The sequence below is a fragment of the Achroia grisella genome, unplaced genomic scaffold, assembly GCF_030625045.1.
Source record: "Achroia grisella isolate CSIRO2021 unplaced genomic scaffold, CSIRO_AGI_Agris_v1 utg1186, whole genome shotgun sequence".
NCBI lineage: Eukaryota > Metazoa > Arthropoda > Insecta > Lepidoptera > Pyralidae > Achroia > Achroia grisella.
The window spans coordinates 2,777,800-2,805,070 of NW_026712592.1; the positions used below are offsets into that span (position 1 = coordinate 2,777,800).

Below are 27,271 nucleotides of genomic sequence, written 5' to 3' on the forward strand. Positions count from 1 at the left end.
TATATACAGTCAACCCTCCTATAACGCGGTACTCTCAGAACGCGGTTTCCATATAACGCGGAGCTGAAATTGCGACAGCCCTCCTATAACGCGGTACTCTTACAGCGCGGTTTCCGTTCAACAACGTCCCATCAGTTCTTTCCGTGCACCCAATGAATGGTTTTAACTGGATATGTTTATATCAGCGTGGTTCACGGGTGGGTGGTTCTCCTCATGCGCTATCTTCCACTTCTATTAACTAAATAGTTTCGCATCGACAGCGTGCCATGCGTGTGTGTGTCTAATGAAACTGTAACATGAAAGATATATATGTGATCTTTTGACTACATTGTCGCGTGAACTATAGAAAAACTACGTTCTGCTTATGTCTTAGCCGCTTAAAACCAATGTGAAGATCAACCAAGTGAGGAAGACATTTTGCCCATTAAAAGAAGGCGAGTTAGGCGACTCATATCTGACAGTGAGGATGAGTGTTGAAAGATTACATCATTTTACAAAAGTCTTTCTTTTGTTTTTGTTGGAAAACAGTTTTTTAGTTTAGTTTTTGTTTCATTTTTTTCATAATTTCCTTATTTTTATTGAATTGAAGAGTTCATACTAAAAATAATTTATAATTTATCTTGTCTTTTGTATTTATTGGTCTCCATATAACGCGGTACGAATGATGTGATTTGTACTTATTCTGAGTCTCTTATAGCGCGGTTTCCATACAACGCGGTAGACGGTTTCCATAGAACGCGCTACGAATTAGCCTGGTTTGTATGGTTAAATCCGAGTTTCTTATAGCGCGGTTTCCATACAATACGCACTATATAGGGTTATATATATGATAGTAAATATATGCATTAAATAACTGTTCCAAAATCTTGCTATTTCTACCCAAAATATTCCTGAAGTAAAATTATGAAATGCTTACATCCTCATGTCTTATTATAACCACAAGTTATAAGGATTGATAGTGCTGGGAACCAAGACCTCATTGCTAATAATCTAATCTATTATATTTATATGTAACCAGCTACTCGCCCCGACGTCACATGGGTGTACATCTATAAATAATCCGCTTCAAAATCTGTTGCAGTTTTAAAGATTTAAGCATACATAGGGACAGACAGCGACAGCTACTTAGTTTTATACTATGTAATGATGATAATAGGTGGACTTCTATCTAGGCTACCCTGTAAACCATCATGGTAATTTTTAATAATTCTGTCAATGGACTAATTGACCAATGTTTAAAATCATCCCATCAGCTCTGTAGCTAAAATGTGAGAAAAGATGACTAATATCCTAGATGTATAGAGATATTGACAATTGTGGACATAATGATGAACACTTGACATGCTTACATTTAGTTGGGTACTTATATGTATATGAAGCCAATGTGACAGGGATCAAACATACCACCATCTATCAGATGAATTGAAATGTTATTGATAACAAAACTGAAAATTCATTGACTGCCTCGCTGGTGAAGCAAACATTGATGTTTGCTTCATCAGCGAGGCAGTCAGAAATACAAATTGTTTTCAGATTTTAAATTCAAATATTTAATTTAAAGTCAGGTAGCAAACCCCTAACCTAACACACAAAGCTCAACAAGCTGAACAATAGAAATTCTTGTCTGAATATTAATAACTTGAAATTAATATGCAAAAACACATTTGACAAACTATTGAGTAGTAATGAATTTACCTTGAGTACAAATTCTCTAGATACATAGATGACGAAGGCATTTTTATGTAATTGCAATGGCAAACTAGCTGTTGCCCCACCTGTCAGTAAGCAGTAAATGTACATGAACAGCACTATGGCCATCACATTATCATATCACAAATACATTATCACTTCATATATTCTTCACATAGTACAAAAGGGCCCAAAGCTCTCTGTATGCTTAGATCATTTAAATTACGTAATGGATTTTAATGCAATGTTCAGCAGTCGATTCAAGAATAAGGTTTACATGTATATTTCATACACATTATAGTATGGAGGCAATTAAAGAATATTTCTGATTACTTGAATGGTTAAGTCTATGTAAAGTGGGTATCCTGTAGTTTATCTAGCTAAAGTACCAAAACTAATGGTTACTTCAACCAACCATGTTTCTTATAAAATAAATAATCTTTCAGGATTGGTGACAGGATTTTTAACCCACAATATGAAATTATAAAATATATAACAAATGAATAGTTTTTTTCTGCCAGTGTAGAAGTGATAGGTTTCAATGAATTATGCTAAGCATAAAGGCTTGAAAAGCAGTCTCATGCTGTTGCTACCACTAATAGATTTTCTGTAGGTAATATTTTTAAGGTGATTATTAAATAATTACAAAAACAAATGAGTTCAAAAATATAATATAACGAATGATCACTTAATTAATGACATTAATTTTGAAATGGCTAATAAAACTTAAAAGTATATTCATGGTACAGTCAGCTTTACATCGCCGTCAAAGATGGTCATGGTCAAGTATAATCATAATTCTTACAAATAAATACACTATCTGTTTAAAATTTAAAATTAACAGCTCAAATTTTCACTAAATGCATATGATATATACTTTCATATAACATCAATAAAAAAAAATTAAATACTTTGTCTTTAGACGGGACTTCACTCGCAGATAGCTAATGTTATAAAGAGAAACTTAAGCTAATTAATTTAAATAAAATAAACGTAAAATAAAAAAAATACTATGTCTTTTAACGGACTTCACTCTCAGATTGCTAATGTTATAAAGAGGAACTTAGGTTACTTTTCTTTTAGAAATTTATTTAATTTAATAAAAAAAATAAGTAAAATTACGAAGTCACGGGAAACAGCTGGTCAAGTATAAAAATAATCTTAAGGAACACTTAATCATCATTATTTACATTAACTATCTATGTGCGCTTTATATATAGGTGATAACCACAGTGATACCATTGTATTAAGAGACGAAATTAAAATATTCTTCATACATTATTATTCACCCTATACCTTAACAAATCTATATAGCTGACTGCACCAGCCAGGCGGCTTTATTACAAATATATTATACATAGTCAAACTCATACAATACATAAGCTGTTTCACAAGTTATAGGGCAAATTTAATCATAGAAAATCAATTGCCGTTATTAAAATAGTAGATGCCAGTAGGCGGCGTTCATACAAGTTACCTAGATTCATAGTACATATTCGAAATACGATTTTTGCTAAATCAATATAGCACTTCCTGAAGCTGACATAAAAAGTATTGGCCAGTAAAACACTTTATTCTATATTTGCAATATAATCATAGTCAGAAATTTTATTCTTAATAATAAACTCCAGTTTGACTCTTACAATCTAGCTTATATAGAACTTAAGTAAAAGACAAATATGAAACATCTGCAATAAATAATTAATATAGGAATAATGTAAGAGTAATGATGAGTGACAAATTTAATTGCAGATGTATCAATTTGACATGAATAGATTTTCTACTCTGCATTCCTCATACAGTGGCAAACATTCAACAATATTCATTTCAACTGAAAACAACAAATGTTCATGACACACTGGTGTAGATTCATATTTATTTAGCACATCATTTAACATTCTTGAGCTCAACATCAAATACTAAAGTTGAATTCGGTGGAATTACTGGTGGTGAACCTTTTGCTCCATAACTGAAATTAAAAGTAAAAAATATGTAAATTAAGTATTCTTAGTAATATATTAATAATAGTTTTTCTTTCCGACTCGAACAATATTCCATATTGATGGTAGAAACTGATATGAACCAGCTGCAACCCGCGGCTTTACATAGGTACTTTTTATTCAAATTAATATAGATCAATATGAATAAAAAGTACTCAATGTTAATACAGGTTATGACCCATATACAAAACATCATTAAATCAATTGAACCCAGTCTTATAAAAAGAATGGTTCATATATGAACATCTTTACATATTTTACAATTTATTATATTACTGGTGTTTTCTGTGTAACAAATTAAAAAAATAGTGTTACAATTAACTATGATTATCATTATATCATTCTTTGTCTTGAAAATTGAAAACAAATAAATTATACATACATGTGACAGTTTAAGACTGAGAATGTGTGTAGGTAAATGAAGTGTTTTAAGAAAACTTACGCCATTGCAGGTGGGCATACGATTCTCCTTTTGCCTCCAACCTTCATACCCGTGATGCCGACATCCCAGCCCGCGATCACTTCTTTCGCGCCCAGTTTGAACTTGAAACCAGGGCCTTTCAGGCAATTGTCGAACATTTTGTTGTTTTGTTTCAAACGCCCCTCATAGTATACCTATTAAATAAAATAATTTTATTTTAATTAATAATAACATAGGTAGGTAGTAGATAATGGAATGTTGCACCTGCTTGTGCTATTAATAATCACTGGCTAGTACTATAGGATGAACATTAAGTTACTAACCATTACAACTTTGCCAGGCTTGGCAGGTGGCCCATTTCCAACTTTAGTATCTTCAACAAATACTCCACCACTTAGAGATTTCTTTTCTTTCTTCTCCCCTGCTTCCTCTTGGTTCACTTTTTTGGCCTCCTGTTTCTTTTTCTCAGCTTTTTGTGGAGCCTCCTGTTTCTATAAATCATAATTTAAAAATAGAAGGACTGTTGAAATGGCTGGCTTCACATGAGTATGTATGTATAAAATATATAAAAAATCCTCTAGAATCACTATTTATTGCTAAAAACTGCATTAAAATCCCTGCCATAGTTTAAAAGATCTGAGGTAATGGACAGCTGAAGCAATTTTATTTTAGACTATGTAATTGATATGGAATAAATATAAAATAATAAATAACTGATATTTTTAGCATACAAGATACAGATGGAGGTGGTAAGTCGTCTAAGTAAGTAAGGTTCTGAAGATTTTTAAATAATTTAATATTGATCGATGATACATACCTTAGACTTATCAATTCCATTGACTTGTGGTTGTTGACCGGCCAATTTCTGTTTCTTTTTGAGACGACGCCGTTGACTCTTTGTCAGTTTAGATATGTCCACTCCATTTTCTTCCTTGCTGGTGTCGAGGGTGGTCTCTGCTTCTCCCGATGTTTCCATCTTATTATCGTCATCTTCATCGTCCTCTTCTTCTTCTTCCTCTGCCTCTTCATCATCATCTTCCTCATCACTAATGAAAAACTTTAGTTTTATCAAAACTGTTATGTGTCAGTGTAGTCCAAAATAATTATTTAAAATGTGCTAATGTATTTTTCCAAATACATTTTCAAGTTTCAATGTTTTTTTTTATTGACAATTCACACAGTGCTATGTAGTCCCAAGTTAAGCTAGCTAAAGATTGTGTTATGGGTACTATATTAGATACTAGATAACTGATAAATATATAGTTTTCTTTTTCCGTAAATACATACATATTATATGTAGAAAACACTCAGACCGACACAAACAATCAACTTACAAATGTTTGCACTGTGCAAGGAATCTAACCCGCAACAATCGGAATTAAGGCAGTGTGCGAAACCACTTAACCACCAAGGCCATGTTAATTTGCAATGTTTGATTGTAAGGTTGAGTTGACTTGATTAAGATTGGTAATTTTAATCAAGTTAACAGCATTTTTAATGGTTATCTCTTGTGTTAATAAGAAATACTCAGAAAAATATGTATATTATACATAAGATCATATATATAAGAACTGCTGAGCATGAGTAGGAATTTCTTTAGAACAACCCATTATTGAAGTTGATGAATCCCTAATTTCATCTAGTAATAAATATAGCCTATATTATTCAAAGATTGTTAAAGTATTATCTCTGTTCTATAGTTTTTAAGGTTAAAAATTACAAAACACACAAATCTTTCCTGTTTATGATATTAGTGCAGAATTATTGATATACCTATAAACACGAAAGATTTACTACAAAACCTTACCTGTCACTGACTTCACCAGATGTATTCACTTTGAATGACTCATCATTCTCATCTGTGTCAATGTCTTCACCCTCCAGGAATTTCTGAAGCTGGTCTTCATCATCAGAGTCTGAATCAGAACTATCTGCCTTGGCCACCTTTTTGGCTACTTTCTTGTCTTGCTGAAGTGTTCAAAATAAAACTATTAGAATTATACTTTGCCACTTTAGAAATGTGGTATGAATATAATAGTTCTATAATTATATTAAAATAATATAATTCACATTTAGTATTTCAATAGCATATGGGATAGGATATGAGTCAATCGTGAGGATAGGAGTATGAACTTATGCACACTTTATAAAGGAGTACAGAATGTAATTTTTATTATTAAATTATGCAATAAAAATAAATTTATTGATTAAGAATAAACTAATTTTGTTTGTCTTTAATGTTATTTCTCTATAGCTTTTGACAATAGAACCTTAACAATGTTCAAACGTTTCAAATTAATGATGATTGAATTTCGACCATGGGGAGTGACCATCAGTTTAAATAAAAAAATTGTATAAATGACTTCTCAATTAGCTACCTTAACTTTCTTGCTGACTTGCACCTCATTGCTGTTCTCAAGTTTCCTCTTATTCTTTGTGTTCACTAATGCTGGTACTTCCTCCTCATCCTCCTCTTCTTCTTCTTCTTCATCAGATGCTTCTTCCTCAAACTCAGGGTCCAAATAACCAGTTAAATGGACATTACATTTACCTGGTAAAATGCAATTGTTTTTTATTTAACCTAAATAATTAGATTTGGTCCCTTTGTGCCTTATTTTCAAATGATTGGTGGTCTCTTCTTCTCACATCTCACATAATACAAACATTTCTATTCATGATATGTTTCTATAGGTATATAATAATATAATATCTCAGGACAAATCACACAATGTGATCTAGCCCCAAGCTAAACAGAGTTTGTGTTATGGGTACTGGACAGCTGTTCTAAATACATAATTACATTTTATAAATATATTAGCCGACCCGGCCACATATTGCTGTGTAGCCACAGCAATATGTGGCCGGGTTCTTGAATAAAATAATATAACACCTATAAATTGAGATGTAAGCTATTCTATCTTTTAAGTTGGATCAAATTGCACACAATGTGCAAATCCAATTTGCAATCAGTTCAGTAGTTTAGGTTTTTCTATCTTTAGTACTCACAGTATGAGCTTTGCATAGTTTGGGACTAGATGGTGCTGTGTCAATTGTAATGGTTTGTTATTAGTTATTTCTGATGAGTATTATTAAATGGCATTGATGTAAAGAGTTACTCAACGAATAATGTTGTATTTTTATTATTAACCCCTATTGCAAAAATACTTTTATAAGATTGACATGCCTGTTCGTCTATACCATATCTTCTAAACAAATGGACTGATAATGATGTATTTTGGTTATTTATTTTTAAGCTGACATGTTCAATATGGTTCTTAGCTACAATATGTAAGTCCTGTTTTTATTTGTGGTGAGTTATAATAACTTATTTTTAATATTATTATTTTCAAACAGTTTGTTAGACAGTGTAATATAACATATTCATTAGTCACTTATTAAGTGAAATACTTGGTAATTCCAAGTTTTTTAATTAATTTAAGTAGTTAAATATATATCCTGTAATTATTTCATTTAGCTACAGCAGTAAAGGCTATAGATTTATAACCATTTCAGATAATTGTGAAATACAAATGAACTCTTTTGTATTTTTCATAATCAACAGAAAACTACTTTGGATGACTATGAAATACATATAGAGAAATAATGGTTTAACACATATTAGATTTAAGCATTATAATTTGAGATAACCATTCATTATATTTAGATTTCTCATAATTATAAATTAAAATGGACTTCAAAGAAATGAGAACTCAAATTGATTAAGCTGTGATTGGACAAACAGACAAAAATTAAAAATATTATTGCTACTGTTCCCATTGTGTCTATAAAGTTCACCAATAGCAGTTTTCTCATATCTTTCATGTATAGCTAGTGATTAATTGAATTTTTATTCTGTATGCATAAGATAGTAAGATATCACCCAAACCAACACAAATAGCTATGATAAAGAGCATGCACATGTGTGTTCGGTGAGACTAGTATCTATAACCATGGGTTAATAGGCAGGTACCATGTGATAATCCACTACACTATTGTGCACAGGATATTACACAGTAGAGTACAACTTACCATTAGTAAGAAATGCAACAGAATCTCCAGTTTTGAAATACAGGTCCAAAGGTACTTGAATGCATTTGTTCTTTTGCAATGTACAGATAAGGAAGTTTTTGCCATCCACAACCACCATCACCTGGCAAGCGTCATTATCTCCTGTAGAGATGTCTATTGCTGCTTGCGAAATGTGGAATGGCTTCTCTACTACCTGAGCGTACCGTTTATTCGGCTCCATAATAAGTCCTTTAAGAGAAATATCATGCATCTATGAATATTATATAGAGAACATTTCTTATACAAAATTATACTGCAAATAAGTTATACGAGAACTTTTTTATATACGCAGTAAAATAATACTAGATATACGTATGTCAAATTTAACAGCAGTGTATGAGAAATGTAGCATGCCGTTCTTTAAAAATTGGTTTTTTAAACCGACAAACTATTGAATTAAGAACATATTATTAATTTCCCGCCGTAATATGAAGTAAAGTTTAAAGAGAAAACAATTATTGAAAAAACGTGGTAGAAACAACACGTGGTAACAATTCTACCGGCTTCGGTAACTTACCCCAAAACATTTTGATGGTGTTTTTAACAACCGTGTATAACAACTAAAAACCTTAGAGATCTAAGTTTATTACACTCAGTTATAGAGCTTTATAATAACGATATATAAATTATTAACTTTATAGAAAACGGATTCAATGTACATGAATGCGGCAGAAAAAGAAAGAATCAAAGCCAACCACGATGTCGAACTTATATTTGATTTGACGTTTGACAATTTAAATAAAGGTGTCAGTTTCAGCACAGACGTTTTATTTGACATATGACATGCTCAGAACATGATTAGCACATAGTAGTAGTAGTAGTATATTTTATCCACAAGTGGCAATAGGCAAGTGGTTAGGCAAAGGTATAAGAACATGAATGTTCGCTGAGTCCTTTTGCCTTTCCTGAAGTTGGAAAATCGATCCCAAAAAAATTAATATTCATGGAATTATGAGTAATAAAAATCTTTAATATTATCTTAGTGAGAAATCTTTATGCTAATCTGCTGTTTATGCTAAAACCACATTGTTCATTTTTTCTTATAGTATAAATGAAACATTTTTTTATAAAACGTGACTATAAGGTATTTTGTTCCTTTTACACTTGCAGTATACAAATTAAAATAGGTATCTTATTTTTTATTCCAATTTGTGTATATGGACCTCACTCAGTATATACCATTACCTAAAAGTTGATAACGCAAATAATGACCTACTGCTCATCTTTTAATTGACTTTACGAAGAACTTATGTGATGTAACTTATAAATGGAAATAATATAACAAATTTGAAGTTCATAAACGGCTAAAATGGCCTACATAAATAAATGATTTTTGAATTTGAAAAATATAAACTTGTTTTCTAGCTACACATTCCTTTTTTGAATTAGAAAATATCAAATTTGACTTGTATCCCACAAGTCACATATGATATTTTCTAAGGGATTAAGCTGAAAATTAACATGCATAATCTGTGTACAATTTAAACCTTGGTGTTGGCAACACTATTCATGATTTTTTTTCTTTTTAACTAATTGTCAAACACCGACGGGAGTTTTTCAATCATGGTAAATAATAATTTATATCATAATCTTTAAATAGTATTATAATCTTACGACTATTTGGTGTTTTAAATTACCACACTCAATATCGGTTCTAGGATTCGTTATTTTGGTAAGATATTTAACAGTTAACCTTAATTTTACAGGGTCGTGTCAGGACTAAGACGGTGAAGAAAGCTGCAAAAATTATAATTGAAAAATACTATACTAGACTGACACTCGATTTTGATACCAATAAGAGAATATGTGAAGAGATTGCTATCATTCCAACTAAACCCCTTCGTAACAAAATTGCAGGGTGAGTTTATTATTTAAATATTATTTTTGCGTTCAGTGACATTTGTGATACAAATAAGGTTATGCTCTTCCCTTACAAGTTCTTTTCCTGTTTTGTAATAATTTAAATATAAATAAATATACTACATTGTATTATAAATATTGTACGTTCTTCCTTAAACGTATAATTTTAATTGTCTATCAATATTGTAATGTTGTTTCATAGTAAAAGTGGAACTGTGTGTTTTATATACATTTCAAATAAATTCTCCAAATTATGACCTTTTTTGCTTAATGTGATGTTGAGATTAATTTCTTTTATCTGATGACTTACGATCGTGAAACCAAATCCTTGGAACCCTTAATACAATATTTAACAATTTTTAAATCCTCTACAGAAAACTTTAAAAAGTTGTATGTTTATTTACTATAGATGTGGACAAATTTAATGTTGTATTATTTTTTAATTATATACATATATTCTTTATTGCACTTATAACAAACAGTAACAATCTTAAAATGAATTACTACTGAAATAGAGACAACTGTAGAAACAGTGTCAAAAAACAAATATAAACTTATAGATATATATATTTAATTGTCCCCATACTATAGAAAAAATAAATTTGTTTTCAGGTTTGCAACCCATTTGATGAGGCGTCTCCGTCACTCACAAGTACGTGGCATTTCCATCAAACTGCAAGAAGAGGAGCGTGAGAGACGCGATAACTATGTACCAGAAGTGTCTGCTCTGGAACATGACATCATTGAGGTGGATCCTGACACCAAGGACATGTTGAAAATGCTTGATTTCAATAACATCAACGGTCTGCAACTGACACAGCTGGCCACACAAGGTGGTTACGGTGGTGGTAGACGTAATTAAGTGTAATAAATAATAATTATATAAAATTCTCTTTTGTTTAATTTAAAAATACTTTATTCATAACCAAAATTATACAAATGTAACCTTACTATTTATAAAATAGAAATTAACCATGTAATTTACATGAGCAAACTCTCATGGTAATTTTGGTAGTACTTTTTGTATTAAAAACCAAAATATAAATTAATAATATGAAATATACATTACTTGATCAGTGTAAATAATTAGTCAGGGTAGCTTTAATTATTAAAAAAAAATTAAATTTATTAACTTAATGTAATTGGGACTATTTAAAAAATGCCACTAAGCTACTTCATTGTTCCCTTATATGGACGATTCCTACGTGGATATACAAAAGTATATTGTAACCAAAGCGGCAACAATAGTTTTTAAGAGAAACAATCTATCGAAATGAAGTACATATTTAAATTCTTGAGAAAATTAAAAATGGACAAAAAATCCTGTTACTTAGATATATTTATATACGTAGTATGCTTTAAAGAAGGAAATGCAGATGGCACCCTACATGTCTTGTATATTGCCGATATTTTAAAAGCAATAATATTGAAAATTTCATATTATTTCTACTAATTAATTACACGAATTTTTTTTCGGTGCACGAATGAATAGTGAACTTTTGTGAACATGTTCATTCGTGCAACCCGCGAAACGATTTTAACTTTCGGAAACGGAAACTCCAATGCGACGAATGCTCCATAGTTTTGACGGCTATATTATCAAATTTACAAATTATAAAAATCGTCAAAAACGCAAAAATTTTATGGAACCAAGAATACAACATATTTTGAAACTTCATAATAATATTAAAAGTTATTACCAAATAAGTGTTGATTCAGTGCTTCACTGTACTTGATAATGTAATACTCCCTTCGTGGCTTGGTTGAGGCATATTCGGAAACACTGTCAGGATTACTTTGCAATTTTGAATAAATGACGAATACACTCAGAGTGTACTAAAAAAAAAATTTCCACGTGTAATATTATCAAACAAGGTCTGCTAATAATTAATAAAATTTGAATAATTACAATAAATTAGGTAATTTATCATTTACCAAACTTATTTATTACTTTGACTTTTGTGTATCCGAACTTACTGTAATTGTTTTGTTGAGTAGTTTGTGTTCTCGCTCACTCTCATTAGTTCTTATGGTGGCTATCGTAACAATCGTAAATCGTATAATTTTCGTGCTAGAGTAGACACCGAGAAGTGATTATTCTGTTGTAATACTAATTAATTACTTATATGATACAAATTGCAGTCAATATTCTTTTTCTTAATTAATAGTTTGAGCGTAGCATGAAGAATGGAATGTACACATTTGTCAGATAACGTCAAGGTGGATACCGATTACATCGTTGAGGACAGCACGATCACAAAGAACTTCAATTGTTCAGGTAAAATATACAACATTTAATAGTGGTAATCACATTGTATTACTTTGATACAAGTCAGCGTTTTATTTGTGTATATAATGTTCCATTTGTTTAGGGAGGTTAGTTTAGAAAAATCAATACAGTGAGCTATAATAATCAGCTGTTCGATTCAAAGTGCGGGAGGGGGGCACGGCATGGGTGACCGTGACTGATGTATGTCGCCTTTTTCTGACGCGTTTCGTTGAAATAATTTAACCACATGATTGCGTTGTACTGTTTTACACACATAATTTAATTAATACATATATTTAATATATGTAAACTGTACACTGTATGTAAATATTAATGTAATTGCAACACCTCGACTTAATTACTGTATTCGCAATCAGATATTAGCGGCCTCCTAAATAGATAGTATATTTTCTCGATTCACACTTAATGTTGAACAACAATACTGAAATTATAGCCCAATAAATATGTAGTTTATATGTTATTATCACAATTGTATACTGTTGATATTATGTTTATCTGTAAGTACAAAACTTACACTACCTATTACAAAATATATTATTTATATAAAATTTTCATCAGTGAGAATCATTGACTAATTTTAGACAGCCCTTCATGAATCACTAATTAATTGAATTTCTAATGTATGAAATAAGAAAGGTCTCCTAAAGTTCTATAAATATAGAAGATGATTTAACAATGTTTGTAAACACTAAACCACTGTGTATATTTACTTGTTGTTTATACTATATCAGTGATGTTATTACCTATATTAAGATAAATAATTATCTATATTTACATGCTGGATAAAGGTACTATTGAAACTGAAGAATGTTTCATTTTGCAACCATTCAATGACAGTAATAGTGAAACTAAATTAGAAACATTGCCTATTTTGTTTGTCAGTAATATCATGTCTATGATATTGTTGGTGATATTATCTTAGTTTCTGTATTGTAAAATCTATATTTTATAGATTTTACAATTTATGCCAATCAACTATCAGAATAGAACAAGGAATATTTAATATTTACTCTATAAAATTTGAGTGTGTCTTTAGTGACATAGTGTTAATATGACATTTCAAATTGACTCACTATAGCAAACGGCACAACCACAAATGATATCTATAACATCATGTGAGAAAAATTGTAATAATTATATTGGATGTGTAGAAGGTTTTAGTTATATAATGTAGTTAGACGATGTATGTATAGGTTTAGCTCTTTTACCTTACCAAAGAGCCAAACTTGAATCTAGCATGATATGTTGATTCAAAATTTGTTAAGTATAAAAAAGAAATTATCTAAACAAAATTCTTCCTCTATAGGCTGTGGTGTAAAGGAACAAAATTGGTTGTGTCTACAATGTGGAGTTGTGAATTGTGGCCGTTATGTCAATGGTCATGCAAAGCAGCATGCAGAGGACTCGGACCATCAACTCTGTATGAGTTGTGATGTTTATTCAGTTTACTGGTAATTATTATGTTTATTTATTAACATTTTTTTTTGTTAATATTTAATGTTCTACCGGTGTACAAGGTTTTTCTCTATTAGAAGGATATCAACTTACTATTCCCTTAAAAATATGTCAATTCTAATTACGAGTAATTTTGTAACTTTATAATATAACTCTTCATTGTCTTAACTTTGTCTAGTTATAATTTAACAAGGTAGGTTTTCTACCAGGTCATCCATGTGAGTACCTTTGTCTTAGCTAGTACATCCAACAGGTAGCTTGTTTTGTAAGTTGAGGTTTGATTGTAGGATGAGTTTTGGCAGTAAAATACTCCTACAGTACTCTAGAATACACCTACATATAAAAAAAGTAGTGGTATTACAAAATTATTGGCAGACTAGAGTTTGGAGGAATTCTTAATTTTATTGTATCAAAAAAAAAATGAAATAATTATAAATTAATAATAATGTAATTGGACAAATAAATATTGTTTGTTTATGTACATTCTCAGCTATAAATGCGACGATTATGTGTCGAATGATACAGAACAGCAAACATTAGATAAAGTAAGGCAAAGTATTATGCAGAGTAGGAGAGACAACAATGATATTGATGCAAATAGTAATATTGAAGAAAATAGTAAAGATGGCAGTGAAGGTGGAAATAGCTCTGTATCCAACACTTCAGTTGCTCCCAGTGAGAAGCCTTTACAGTCCCCCAACAGCATCAAAGACGAAAGTAGACCCTTGGGGGCGATTGCAAACAATTCATTTAGTGACATGTCACAGGAAATTGATGAAAGCAAACCAACTAAAAACATGAAGGTTAGTGTTACAAGCAATTACTTAATATTGTGTATATGAAAAGGCCGGATAATATAATATATCCAAAATTCACTTACACATACTTAAATTTAAATTCATAAAAAGTATTTAAAGGATACAATTCATTTTTAAAGTTGGTTAAAAACCAGATTTAAAAATATGAGATATTTTTTTTTACTCTCTTCTATATAATTAATATATAAATCAAAACAGTTGTTTCTTTCAACACATTGTTGATATTACTAGTTTTGTAACAGTCAAATTTAAACTTCATTACTTATCTTGCGTTACAGAGTACTGATGACCCAGTGCGTAGTTTAAGACCACGCTCTCGCAAACGATCACATTCAGAAGAAAGCAATTCAACAGATTATAATACATCGCACGCAACTAGGAATAAGGAAAAGAAAGTGTCCCCATGCAATGGGAAAAGTCAGAGAGAGAAGAAAATTGTAGGTTTAAAAAATTTAGGCAATACATGTTTCATGAATGCTGTGCTTCAGAGTTTGAATAATATTCAAGAGTTTAGTTGCTACTTCAGCCAACTGCCGACTCTCGAGATGAAGACGAATGGCCGCAAGGTGTACCATTCGAGAAGCTATACGCGGCAGGAGATGCACGATGTCCTCATGGCTGAGGAACTGAGAAAGGTTAGTCTTTTTAATGGATGATATTGGAGTTGGCAGTCTACCAGTGGAAGATGTTAGAATGAGCATGAAGTTAGATCAGTTAGTCCATCCTGCTGGATTAAACAGAAATTAACCAGAATAGTTACCAGGGAGTACTGCAACCCTAGTCTACCTAATAAGATACATTGATAAGACTGGAGTCACTAGTTACCATTGCTTAGAAAAGTCCTTTTTTTCCCGCCAATGGTGGTTACCATTGGCGGGAAAAATTAACCAATTGGCAACAGTTTTATTAATAAATGTATTAATATTTTATTATTATCATTGTATGTATTCAACAAAAATTAATTACAGCTTATAAATATCAAATTTACAAAGTCCGGCCTAAAATTGTAGATTAACTAACACTTTCTAATTAATTACAAATTGAAGACATTATTCTGTAAATTAACTAAGAAGTGTTAAAGAGTTATATCAAGTTAAATTAATAATAATAATATCTCAAGACAATTTACACAGCAGTATCTAGTCTCAGCTAAGCAGAGCTTGTTTTATGTGTAGTAGACAACTGATATAAATATATTTTTTTTGTATATAAAGACATATTATACATAGAAAACACCCAGACTGATACAAACAATAATACTCATGAATACAAATGTATGTACCGTGCGAAGAATCGAACCATACATGCGTATATAATATGTATAATATAATAAAACTATTATTTTGAAATATATTTAAATTATATATTTAAATTATATATTTAAATATATTAAATAATTCATTATAATTTGAATTGCAGGTATTAATAAATTTGAATAGTGGTTGTGGCTCCAAGGCAGCCATTTCACCGGAGTGTTTGTTCCTGGTCATTTGGAAGGTGGTCCCCAGGTTCCGTGGCTACCAACAACAGGATGCGCATGAATTTCTACGTTATATGCTTGATCGGTAAATATTTTTTTCTATATCATACTTTACATGATCCCTCATGTAAAGTATGATATAAGCTTGGAATTAAACAAAATAAATTTGATTAATATTTCTGCTCTAGAAAAGAATATACCAACTCAATTAATTGTTCGCGCCAATTCGCTAAATAAAGGTAAAAATAATATTAAATAGGCATCGACTTACGCGTGGCGTGGGGTGTTGTCTAGAAACATCGCGCACGCCGCGTCGTATGGCGTTTACCACCACCAATGGGAACACGTTGCGTCGGATGTTCATAGTGTGGTCTGTAGAAAATAATGCAATTTGATTCTACTCAACACGCGTCGCGTTTTAATAATGTGTTTCTGCCTTTACGGTCTTTTATCGTAAGTCTGGATGTTATTGTATTCAAAGGAAATGAGTTATATCATTGTTGCACAGCTTGCACACTGAGCTACTGCAACTTCTGCCGCCGGATCGCGCGGAAAGCGGTTTCGTGTCTAGAACGCCTGCTGCTGCCTCTATAGTGACGGCTGTGTTTGGTGGCACGTTACAAAGTGAGGTATGTATAAAAGTAGAAATTTGCATTAAATATCATCATATAATAATGATATATCTAAGTCAATTGTCATCATAAATAAAGTTATTTTTTGGATTCGAAAAAAAAAAAACATTATTAATATATAATTACCCTTATAATATAGGTGCCAATAAATTTCTGAGAATACTGTAATTGTGAAGATTTGGTCCAAAAATCTTGGTATTTGTAGAACAAATATTGATTTGACAGTATTATTATAGTAATATTATTAATGAAATGAATGGAGACCAATCATACCCATTTAACAAAAATGTATACTGTATTTGTTTTCAATTGTCGGTACTGAAATAGTTCTTTCATGTAATTATGGTTTATTATTACTACGAACCTGTATTAATAGAATAAATGATTGTTACATATTTTTGGTCCTTCGATCTGGATTAAAGATATAGTACACCTTTCATTGGATTATGTTTGGTAAATGAATTAATAATTATGTATCGCGATTATGAAATTAAATATGATGTTCATGAAACATCTCACAGTACATATTTATGATATTAAAGTATTGTATATAATATGTAGTATTGTTCTTCAAATGTATTTTTTTTATTGGGTTGTTTGGGCTATCGTCAGATTTTTGTAGCCCCTGTAGCACTGCGACCTACATAGATGTATTGTGCTCGCCCTTTTTCAAAGTTCGCTGCCTAGACCCGTCAGGGACAAAAATTGAAGGATATTCTTAGGAGCAATGGTTTTTATCTCCTTGGGAAAGAGTGTAACCTTTCCAAAGGAGATATTTCGTTTATGCATGAGTGGGCTACAACCACATAGGATGTGTAGTGGCGTTTCCTCTTCAATTTGGCAGAATCTTCAAATGTAAGAACGATGCTCTATGTGGCTGTTTGTCGACTATCGTATGTCTCTTAAATAAATGACCCAAGGATATAGTCAATTGTGTGCGTTGTAGGTGCGGTGCCTAGCCTGCGGGTCAGAAAGTAAGAAGTTCGACCCGTTCTTGGATTTGTCACTGGAGCTGCCGGAGGCCGGTCGACATGAGGCACCCGTCGCCCTCGCCGACTGCCTTGCTAGCTTCGTACAGGTAACCTTGCATATAGCGAATACGAGGATTGTTAGTATAGCTAGTCCTTATTGCTAACAATCATTTTTACTCAAAACCAGGGTTGTTTTAAATTTTTCATGATGTGCCAAGTTTGTGGTGTTTCAAGCCATTTTAGGCTTGTTTGTTACCACATAGATATATAAAAAAAAATATTTGGCAATGACCCTAATTTAATAATGATTATGTACACTCATAATGAACTTCACCACATGTACATTCGGTGGGGGGCTTGGTGTTCTGTATTACAGGTTATACCTATTTCAGACATTAGCTTCTAACAGCATATTGATTGTAATAATAAAATAATTATATTTCGCAAATATTACATAGATAGTCGTCGTTCTAAATGCGGAAGCATTTATTCATTAGCCTATAATAATATTTATTTATTAGCCTGACGGATACGACTTGTGACATCGTACACTTCTTGTATAGATTGACAAGGATAGAAAGTAGCTTCTGCTGCCTGTGTCCATTACAAATACTAAAAAGACACAAATTAACTTTCACATTTACGAGTAAGAATTTCCCAGTTTGACCCGCGTAATTTCGTCTGCGTCATATTGTCCCCGTTTTTGCAATATTTTTAATGTAACTTCGCTTTTATTGGTTGCGTTTGTAGTGTAATGTTATATATATATATATATATATAGCCTTATGGTCTTCCTCAATAAATATGCAATCCAACACATATTATTCCAATAAAAAAAAATCTTAATTGTATCAGTAGTTGCCTCAAACATCCAATCTCATAAAATTTACCTTTTTATAATATTAGTATAGATTTTTTTCTAATTATAGTTATTTTATTTGCATTAGGTTGAGGAGTTAGCAGACACGGAACGCTATTTCTGTAGCAGCTGCAAGTGCAAACAGAAATCAACCAAACAGTTCTGGATCCGTAGACTACCAAATGTCTTGTGTTTGCATCTGAAGAGATTCCGGTGGCATAATTATTTCAGGTTAACATTTACATTGATTGTCATTGTTATCAATAATAATTATCAAAATGTAGTGTAATTCTATTGAAAATGGCAAATCGTAAGATACGGTATTCTGTATTGTACGATTTGCTATTTTCAATAAAATTGACATTTGATTTGAAAACACATTTACTTAAAAAGTAATAGATGCTTAAGGACTTTAGTAGGGAAAGAGAGGACATGTAATGAAAATAATATATAAGGAGATAGATATCTTGGCAATATTAGTAGCACTAGATAGCCATATATATATTTGTGAGGTTGACAAGAAACATTATTCTAAAAGATGGTAGTGAGGTCGTCACATATGTACATTGCATTTGAATTCAGCGACATTGAGTTGCATTTTCCACAACATTCACAGTGTTTCTAACTATCTTTTATAATATTACAGTCGTGAAGATGTATATTTATTTTAATTTTGGAAATATTGTATTAAAGGTATCGTTTGTGTTGCAGAACTAAGGTGGATACCCGCATATCGTTCCCATTGCGCTCACTAGACGTGTCAGCGTTCGCGGCGGGCGGCAGTAGTGGCAGTCGTACACACGGGCTTTACGATCTGGCCGCCGTTATTGTGCACCATGGTTCTGGGTAATTGATACATTTATTTTACTTTACATAGTTTCAAACTATATTTGAAGACCTCCCAATAAACAATTGAAAAGAAACTTGCACAAAGAAAAGTGTATGTCAGCATTTGCAAACAATTCGACTAACAGTACTTCAGTCAATACTGGATTTTGCGCAAGTCATCTACACTCAGCTCCTTGCTAGTTATTGACACAAGAATTAGGATATTTGTGTCAAAATACATATTTGTGGTCCTTCGAGCCGGACGGCCAGTTAATAAGGGAAGTCAATTAAAAGTTATAGTACAATGTAAATAAACTAAACTCTTTACTTAGGGCTGGATCCGGGCACTACACGGCGTTTGCAATCAACGAAGAACAATGGTTTCACTTCAATGACCAGACGGTCCGGCCTGCGGATGCGGCCGCGGTGGCGGCGTGTAAGCCCTATATCCTGTTTTACATCCGACGGGAGCCGTCACTGCCGACCGCCTCGTGACGCCCGTACAAGCCAGCTCGCGGGTGCATCTGTAACAGAAATGCGCTCCAGTAAGTTTTAATGTACAGTGCCACTAGTCCTAGACTAGACTACTAATTGGAGGTACCCACGAAGACAATTCTGTAAAAAGTCTAACTCATTAAAATCATATCCACAACATATGGAAAAAGAAACACTGGTCATTTAAAAAAAGACTCACATTGACTGTTAAAACGATTTCTTTGTTCAGCACATAAAACAAAAATATTGTTACTGAATTTGCTATTACTGATCAGACATATTCATTCGCATTATTTAGTATTAGGTTAGCTGTATGGTTTATTGATATTTTGTATGGAATTTCGTTTGTTAATGGGGACGCTGTTCTTCTTTTACAGATCAGCAACACAGGCGGATGAGAACAACGCGTATTTATTTGTCAAGAAATGACCGACACCAAAGCGTTTATGATTTATCTCTGTGCTCGCATGGGGTTGATTATTGTAGCTGATAGTTTTTCATTCACTGACAAGCGAATAGACTCTGACATATAATATAATACATACTTGTGTAGAAACGAAACACTTCAGAGTAATTCTATTGCGAACAAAGGACAAGGCCAGTATTCCTTAATAATGTTAACCTTTCTACTCAGGCAATATTTTTTTATATGCAATCTAAAAGTATTAGATTCGAAACTTGGAATGTAAAATTACTACTTTGAAAGAGGTTTAAAAAATCGATAAAATTAGAAAACAATTTAGGTAGTCCTAGAAAGTAATATGCATAGTACAATTTAATCGATTTTATAAGATTTATCTTCAGAATTATGTAATTTTTATTTCCTATATTTTCAGTTAATTATTTTTCTAAATATGCGCTAAGGGTTTGAAAGGTAACTATATATTATAATATATTATTCTTTTGAAGGACAATTGGGTAGGCTTGCATTTAGTTTATAAAATAATAGGATTGTCTTCAATTCATTTATAACATGTAATTGTGAATGCAATAAATTATTGAGTATGTATCGAATTTAAGTTTCATGGAAAACAAGTAATTGAGATTCTGAAACTACCTCTTAATGTGTGTGAATTTTTTAATACAAAGTAATAAATAAAAAATAATATAAATATCCAAGTAATAAACAGTGGTGCTTGCATAGATCACTGCTCTACAAAAATTTTGTGATCACCATCTATTTCTATCTATATATCATCCAAATGGCTTGATTGAAAGTTTTTAGTGCATTTATTTTCAACGATTATTGTATTCTTATGTTCTATGGAGGTAGCTAAAATAATTGTCATGAATGTTTATTTAAGTCAAACTTAATTATTCCTAAAGTTAAAAGTAAGAATACCTGTTTCAATTAGTAAGCACTGATCATCTGAATCATGATATCCTGGCGAATGTAATCCTGTGACTCAGAGGCTTTGTCAACCGTCGACAATGGGTTGAACACAACTTACGATTGCCCACATTTGATCAGTATTTTACATAATATCAGTGAATTTGTTCTCGCAATATTCCTAATGAATGTTTTCATGTGATAATGCGTGCGTAACCTTCATATTGAAATCACTCAGTGTAATTATGCTTTATGATTATGATCCACAATTAGTATATATAACTGTACCTCATGTAGCACTGTTGGCTTCATTGACAGATCTTAAAAATAAGTTGTAAGTTAAATGATGAATACTCATATAAAAATAATTGACAGACGTTGACGAGTCATTAATATTTAGATTTGAGCTTATCCAAATAAGCAATATGCATGAAATTCAATTTCAAATGTACTTCAACTATTTATATACCTAATGTGTGATAATGAGTTATTTGTAATGCGATGCGTTTGAATACAATTATAATAGGGTTAACGGTAGGAAAGGAGTATTTGTGAATAGAGGATAAGTTCGCGCAAGTTCATATTTACATACATATATTACATTCCTATAACAAATTATGGGTTTACTATGAATTTATTTTCCACTGCATTATACAATGCGAAACGAGACACCAGTTTTGTGTAAACAATGTGATAGTATAAATCATGTACATAATGATGATTTGAAATGTGTCGTATTTTCTTTTTAAGTACCTAAGTTGAATAGCAAGTTTATTTTGTTTAAGTACTTCAATTACTGGAAGTTGATAGTGATTGAATTTAATAAATTCGCCAATATAAATACCATACATGTAGTTTTATTTAAATTTATGCTTCAACTATAAATCATACATGCAAAATCTAACTAATTACAGCATCGATAACATCGAAATAACCTACTAAAACAAGAACTATCTTCTAATGAATCTATTTCTAAAGAAAAATTTAAGGAAGTCACACTATCAACTATTGGTATGTATTCAGACCATTCTGCAGGTTTTAAAAGAGACATATTATTAATCCATAACTTAGAACCACCATTAATTTCATTTGAATTTTTGTCTGATGAAATATTTCCTACATTTATACTCTCTAAATTTGATTCATTTTGCTTAGTTTTCAATGCTAATTTATCGTCTAGAATCCAATTATCGCTATTAAGTTTCTCTATGGGATCTGTAATATGAGAATGTTTTATATATTTCGACGAACAACATTTTATATGAGGCTTTCGTAGATGTTTGTTTTCAACATGGTCGCCTCTATCCTCCACATAATATCTCTCTAAATTAATATTTTCAATGTTATTTATTTCATTTATTAATATTCTCTCAGCTGTATAGGTACTAGATTGTTTTATCGAAGACTCCATATCACTATAATCAATATTTTTTTTTGTTTTGTTGGTAATCTCAGGGATTTTTTTGGATACTTGAGCAAGATGTGCATGAGAAACAGTATTTTTGAAAGTTCGTCGTTTTTGTCTTGGCGATAAAGCCATCCAGTTTAGTATGTTGGATTTTTCTAAACTCTCTTCGTTGTGAATTACTTTTTCCTCCATACATATTTTGATATCAGTAAACCAGTTGTTTACGATTTTTTTCCTGAGATTACAATCAGACTTTAAAGTTTCGTTCGACGGATGCGTTGATTCATTAATTTCCGTGACAGTAGGCAAGGATGGTGGTATCGAAAAGTTCAACCTTGGGACGTATGTTTCAGGAATTGGTGTAGGAATTCTGGAAGAATTTACAATTCTGTCCTTTGTGTTATCACCTATATTTTCGATGGAACTTGATGTGGAACTACACTCTTTACTAGAAATTTTCATTATTTCGACGTCTGTGTCTGAGAATAGATGATGGTTTTTATAAGAATATATCAATATTGTATGTTTATCAGTATCCATATTTGCATCATATGTGAGTACTTCATCGTAGGAAGAATTTTTATTGCCATTGCATTCATAATGTAAGGTATCATTATGATTTTGATCGTCATTATATATTTCGCTATCTGTTGAAGAACAATCCGCAAGATGCTTATTAATAATAGTAAAGCAGTTAATTTGACCATTTGCTCTCTTTTTATAGTTCCTGTTATTATTACTGAATCCAGTATGCACTAAGGTTGCTACATCCTCTTCTGAATTTGCAGATAATATTTTGATTTTGTTTTTTAAACGTCTCTTTTCTTTAGCTTTATTATTTACTTTATATTCTCCTTCAAAATCAGCCGTCCGGAACGGGTCGTTGTTAACATAATTCCAGGTATGATTGAACGTATTTTGATCATATTTTAGAACGTCTGATTCATTCAAGTCTAATTCAGTTATCTGCATAATATTTGCATTAGGTTCATGTAACCAGATTTGGTCTACAACAACATCTTCCTTTCCATTTGCTTCTTTGCAATATTGGTCCTTACCTGTAAGAAATAATGTGTTAGTAACATTTGATTTCTACTGTTGCTAGTACTATTTTATTAATTTAATAGAAATAATATTTACAGTTAATATTCCTTTGCACAACAGTTTTTCTCATAATTCTGTTTATACAATGTATGTTGAATCATTCAATGGACCATTCAATTGACGTTGTGAGTCGTGTCAAATATGAAGTAAAATGGTTTGACTTAAAAATCAAACGCATACTACACACTTTTTTAAAAGAACATCAAATGAAACTTGGATTGATATAAAAATATACCTATCCCTATTTCGCATGGTCACGGATATCTACGCGTGAACGGCTGGACCGATTTCGCTAATTCTGTTTTGTTGTGTTTGTTATTCTTAGAAGAAGGTTCTTATGAAAGAAAAAAAAAGTTGCCAATGTGAATTCAATATACCTAGGTAATACAGGACAACATCCGTCGAGTTAGCTAGCTTATTTTAAATATTTGTGTATTTACCTACTGATTTATTTATACAGGTATCTTAAACATCAATCTACGTTAATAAAATAAAAATTGATTGTATATCTGAAGAAAGAGTTATCAGAAACATGCCTGAGAACAGAGACTAAATAAAATTCGACGTGATCAAACCCCTTGGAAACAGATAGGTATAAACTAATATTAAAAATGTGAAAGTACCTACTCGTGCTGGTTAAGATTGTGACTCAATAATGTTTAATATAATTTGACACAATTCATAATTTGATAGGTTTCCTATGATTTTATGTTGATGGATTTTTGATGGTTGGATTAGATAAAAAACAGTTGAATGAATATAACGTACATTTTTATGGCAAACACATAGAAGAGACCAACCCCAAGCGGTACAAAAGTGAACTATCGATTACAACATCCTATACTACTATTTAAATTCAGTAAAAATTATATATGATATATTTTTACCGAATTTAAGTAGATTCATTCATCAAAACCTTGGAATTCACCTAGGAAACTGTAAAAAGTCTACTGTATACCTAAGTACCTACATCGGTGTCACCTATTTCAGCCACCAAGCTTACTTTGTATACCTACTGTGTTCCGGTTATAGGGAAAGAATTTATAGATATAGATTAGGCACTGAAATTACGGGATAGAGACAATCCTCAGGAATAGCAATACAAGATAGTGGTATCAAGAGTTTATTATATATGTTAATTATAAGTTTCCTATATAGGTACATTCCATAATTTACGGTAGATAGGTACTTAGTAGGTGGTAAAGTTCACACAGCATAACAATTATGACCCTGTTGGATCCCCAACAGAATGTCTCTTTCTTCTCTTCTGCTTGCAAGCAGAAGAGAAGAAAGAGACATTCGCCGTGTCGTATCATGTATCACATCATCATCATTACATACCTAGTATAAAACAAAGACGCTGTCGCTGTCTATCCCTATGTATGCTTAGATCTTTAAAACTATGAATTTTGAAGCGGTTTTTTTTAAATAGATAGAGTGATTCAAGAGGAAGGTTTATATATATATAATACATATACACCCGTGCGAAGCCGGGGCGAGTAGCTCGTATTTTATATACGATAAAAGAAACATCTAAAGTTATTGAGTGTAAATTTAGTTGTCGGTAAAAGCGTGTCGCAGCGGTGACGGTAGTGGGAATGCGAAGGCGGGTAGTGCCAGTGTTGGCGAAACAAAGTGTAAATGGATTGATTGCGCCAATTCCGCCTCACAAAGGGCGGCAAATTGCATTAAAAGCTCCGTGGCTCGCGCCATTTGGCAAAGCACTTACTCCATTAGACGTCCTTAGTGTGTTATTCAAGTGTTCTTGTATACTCGCGCCAACAATAGAGATGTAGGTGTTGTCTTAGTTGTGATAGCCTTTTTCAAGTAAATGAAATTGAAATCCGGATATTTAGGTAGGTTTATATTACCACTACTAAGAAATCGTTTTGTGAAGAGGGAAGAAAATGATACGTACCCAATACCTTATATTGTAGGTTCGATTTCATTAGGTATTACATTCCGTTTTTATGTAAATAGTGTCATTAGTGAACAATAGATTATAGTACAAATGTTTTCATGTTAATTTTGAAACCAGTAGATAATCTTACAAATTTTATTTATTAATGTGAAAGTGTATCGCGATTGGACGGCTGATAGAATCCTAATGATATTTGGTTTTATGATTTTTTTTTATACAAAAGCATAGGAAGGCGAAAAAGAACATAATAATGAAGTAATGTATTTTCACTAATTGGTATCTATCATCACTAAAATTAGAATTGTGATCTTCCTGTACAATAATAAAGAGAATATATTCCTTAATCAGTAGCCTAATTAAGGAATATATTCTCTTTATTATGGTATGTACCTACCTATCTAGGTAAATTATAATATGTATTTTATACAACAGTATTTGTAGACTGTATAATGTTTTCGATACGGTAGAAAATTCACAGACGTGAGCAAGCAGCGCGCGGGCGCGGCGTTCGGCGCTGCGCGACAAAGGTAATTAATTAGATCAAGTGCGCTCGAGTGGCCGGGCGTTCATTCCGCGACTAATTCGCAAATTAGCCGCTGACAAAGCGGCCTTTATTCGCTCCATTACTGTACTGATGTGTATCATCTCTCAATTTCACTTAATTTCTACTTGATTATATACTGTCTGCTTGGTTTCGCTGTTACGCGTCGGATGGAGCGCTGTAAATTAACTTAAAAGCACGGTATCTTGAAATGGGTATTAATTTTATTATTTAACAATTGACAATATATCACAGAAATTGAGAAGTAATGTATAAATAATTATATATTCATGCTTTATTTCAAATTTTGGGGTAGGTAGGTACATCGAGGAAGAAACTATATTTCACTACTACTATATTTCAGCCGCTTGAAATATAGGTATAACCTATGTGGTATTCTAATTTATAAGCTGTATTACTGAAAATCCTGTTGCTGTTTTCATCAAAATCCGTTCAGTAGTTTTTGCGTGAAAGGGTATCTAATTAAAATCCATTTATCCATCTATCCATGCATCCATACTTACAAACTTTCCCGTTTATATAAGTAGGTATTAATAATTAATAGGATATACATAACAACGATATCAAAATATAATAGGTGCATATAGGCATGTTTAGTACCTAATTACTTATCAGTAGCTAATTGTATTAATTATAGGTACCTAAAGTTTCATGAAGTGGGTAGGTATAGATAGATATATTATTAAATGTAATTAGTATATACTTAATGGTTCGATTCTCTAAAGTAAGTACTTACAAGTATATCAAGCAGAAATCTAAAATAAATATCTACCTACCAAAAAAAACGTTCTCATGCAAGCGAAAAGTTTGCCTGACAATCCATCCGTCAGATGAGAACAAACAATATAGCGGCGTTCACAACATACAATATAAATATAAAAATATTTTTAATTGTTTTTAGAGATAGAAAAAATATAGTAATCTATTATTAGCGGGCTACAAAGCTGTATATTTGCTTAATGGAAGAGTGTTCGAGATAAAAGCTCGCGCTATCGGACGGATCTCGGCATAATTAGAGGGGCTGCCAGCGCCTCTTCCTTTACATGCCACTTAAAACTACACTGTAGTGCCTTCCTACAC

At 31.8% G+C, this 27,271-nt stretch overlaps 4 protein-coding genes across 5 annotated transcripts; 2 read left to right on the forward strand and 2 right to left on the reverse strand.

Annotated features, from left to right (window-relative positions):
- Nucleotides 1-2,344: 2,344 nt before the first annotated feature.
- LOC131854447 (46 kDa FK506-binding nuclear protein) lies at nt 2,345-8,892 on the reverse strand. Its single transcript, XM_059205563.1, has 8 exons — nt 8,696-8,892; nt 8,140-8,367; nt 6,489-6,661; nt 5,918-6,078; nt 4,928-5,156; nt 4,434-4,601; nt 4,132-4,304; nt 2,345-3,658 (listed from the first exon to the last, which is right to left on the reverse strand). Exons 1-8 carry the CDS (start codon nt 8,703-8,705, stop codon nt 3,577-3,579), a joined length of 1,224 nt encoding a protein of 407 aa, XP_059061546.1. The 5' UTR covers nt 8,706-8,892; the 3' UTR covers nt 2,345-3,576.
- Nucleotides 8,893-9,656: 764 nt separating this feature from the next.
- Nucleotides 9,657-10,928, forward strand: LOC131854455 (small ribosomal subunit protein eS17). The gene is made up of 3 exons (XM_059205572.1): nt 9,657-9,744; nt 9,885-10,036; nt 10,651-10,928. Exons 1-3 carry the CDS (start codon nt 9,742-9,744, stop codon nt 10,898-10,900), a joined length of 405 nt encoding a protein of 134 aa, XP_059061555.1. The 5' UTR covers nt 9,657-9,741; the 3' UTR covers nt 10,901-10,928.
- Nucleotides 10,929-12,041: 1,113 nt separating this feature from the next.
- Nucleotides 12,042-22,023, forward strand: LOC131854445 (ubiquitin carboxyl-terminal hydrolase 3-like). The gene is made up of 11 exons (XM_059205560.1): nt 12,042-12,316; nt 13,635-13,779; nt 14,274-14,586; nt 14,880-15,236; nt 16,021-16,166; nt 16,590-16,710; nt 17,660-17,791; nt 18,632-18,774; nt 19,255-19,389; nt 19,704-19,916; nt 20,244-22,023. Exons 1-10 carry the CDS (start codon nt 12,226-12,228, stop codon nt 19,864-19,866), a joined length of 1,746 nt encoding a protein of 581 aa, XP_059061543.1. The 5' UTR covers nt 12,042-12,225; the 3' UTR covers nt 19,867-19,916; nt 20,244-22,023.
- A 71-nt stretch (nt 22,024-22,094) lies between these two features.
- LOC131854446 (uncharacterized) lies at nt 22,095-25,712 on the reverse strand. Of its 2 annotated transcripts, none has more exons than XM_059205562.1 (2): nt 25,627-25,712; nt 22,095-23,662 (listed from the first exon to the last, which is right to left on the reverse strand). In XM_059205562.1, exons 1-2 carry the CDS (start codon nt 25,655-25,657, stop codon nt 22,101-22,103), a joined length of 1,593 nt encoding a protein of 530 aa, XP_059061545.1. In that variant the 5' UTR covers nt 25,658-25,712; the 3' UTR covers nt 22,095-22,100. The 2 variants fall into 2 exon arrangements, with proteins under 2 accessions (XP_059061545.1, XP_059061544.1); XM_059205561.1 differs by lacking the exon at nt 25,627-25,712 and adding an exon at nt 23,745-23,831.
- Between the last annotated feature and the right edge of the window lie 1,559 nt (nt 25,713-27,271).

Excerpts from the sequence above, each read along its gene's own strand:
- LOC131854447 (XM_059205563.1), bottom strand. Across the intron at positions 6,662-8,139 it reads TGTTGCATTTCTTACTAATG|GTAAATGTAATGTCCATTTA; the intron begins GTAAGTTGTACT and ends GCATTTTACCAG. Across the intron at positions 6,079-6,488 it reads AAGTCAGCAAGAAAGTTAAG|CAAGACAAGAAAGTAGCCAA; the intron begins GTAGCTAATTGA and ends TGAACACTTCAG.
- LOC131854455 (XM_059205572.1), top strand. Across the intron at positions 10,037-10,650 it reads CTTCGTAACAAAATTGCAGG|GTTTGCAACCCATTTGATGA; the intron begins GTGAGTTTATTA and ends ATTTGTTTTCAG.
- LOC131854445 (XM_059205560.1), top strand. The coding sequence starts at position 12,226 with ATGGAATGTACACATTTGTCAGATAACGTCAAGGTGGATACCGATTAC. Across the intron at positions 13,780-14,273 it reads GATGTTTATTCAGTTTACTG|CTATAAATGCGACGATTATG; the intron begins GTAATTATTATG and ends GTACATTCTCAG. Across the intron at positions 19,390-19,703 it reads ATTGTGCACCATGGTTCTGG|GGCTGGATCCGGGCACTACA; the intron begins GTAATTGATACA and ends CTCTTTACTTAG.
- LOC131854446 (XM_059205561.1), bottom strand. The coding sequence starts at position 23,778 with ATGAGAAAAACTGTTGTGCAAAGGAATATTAACT. Across the intron at positions 23,663-23,744 it reads TGTGCAAAGGAATATTAACT|GTAAGGACCAATATTGCAAA; the intron begins GTAAATATTATT and ends TATTTCTTACAG.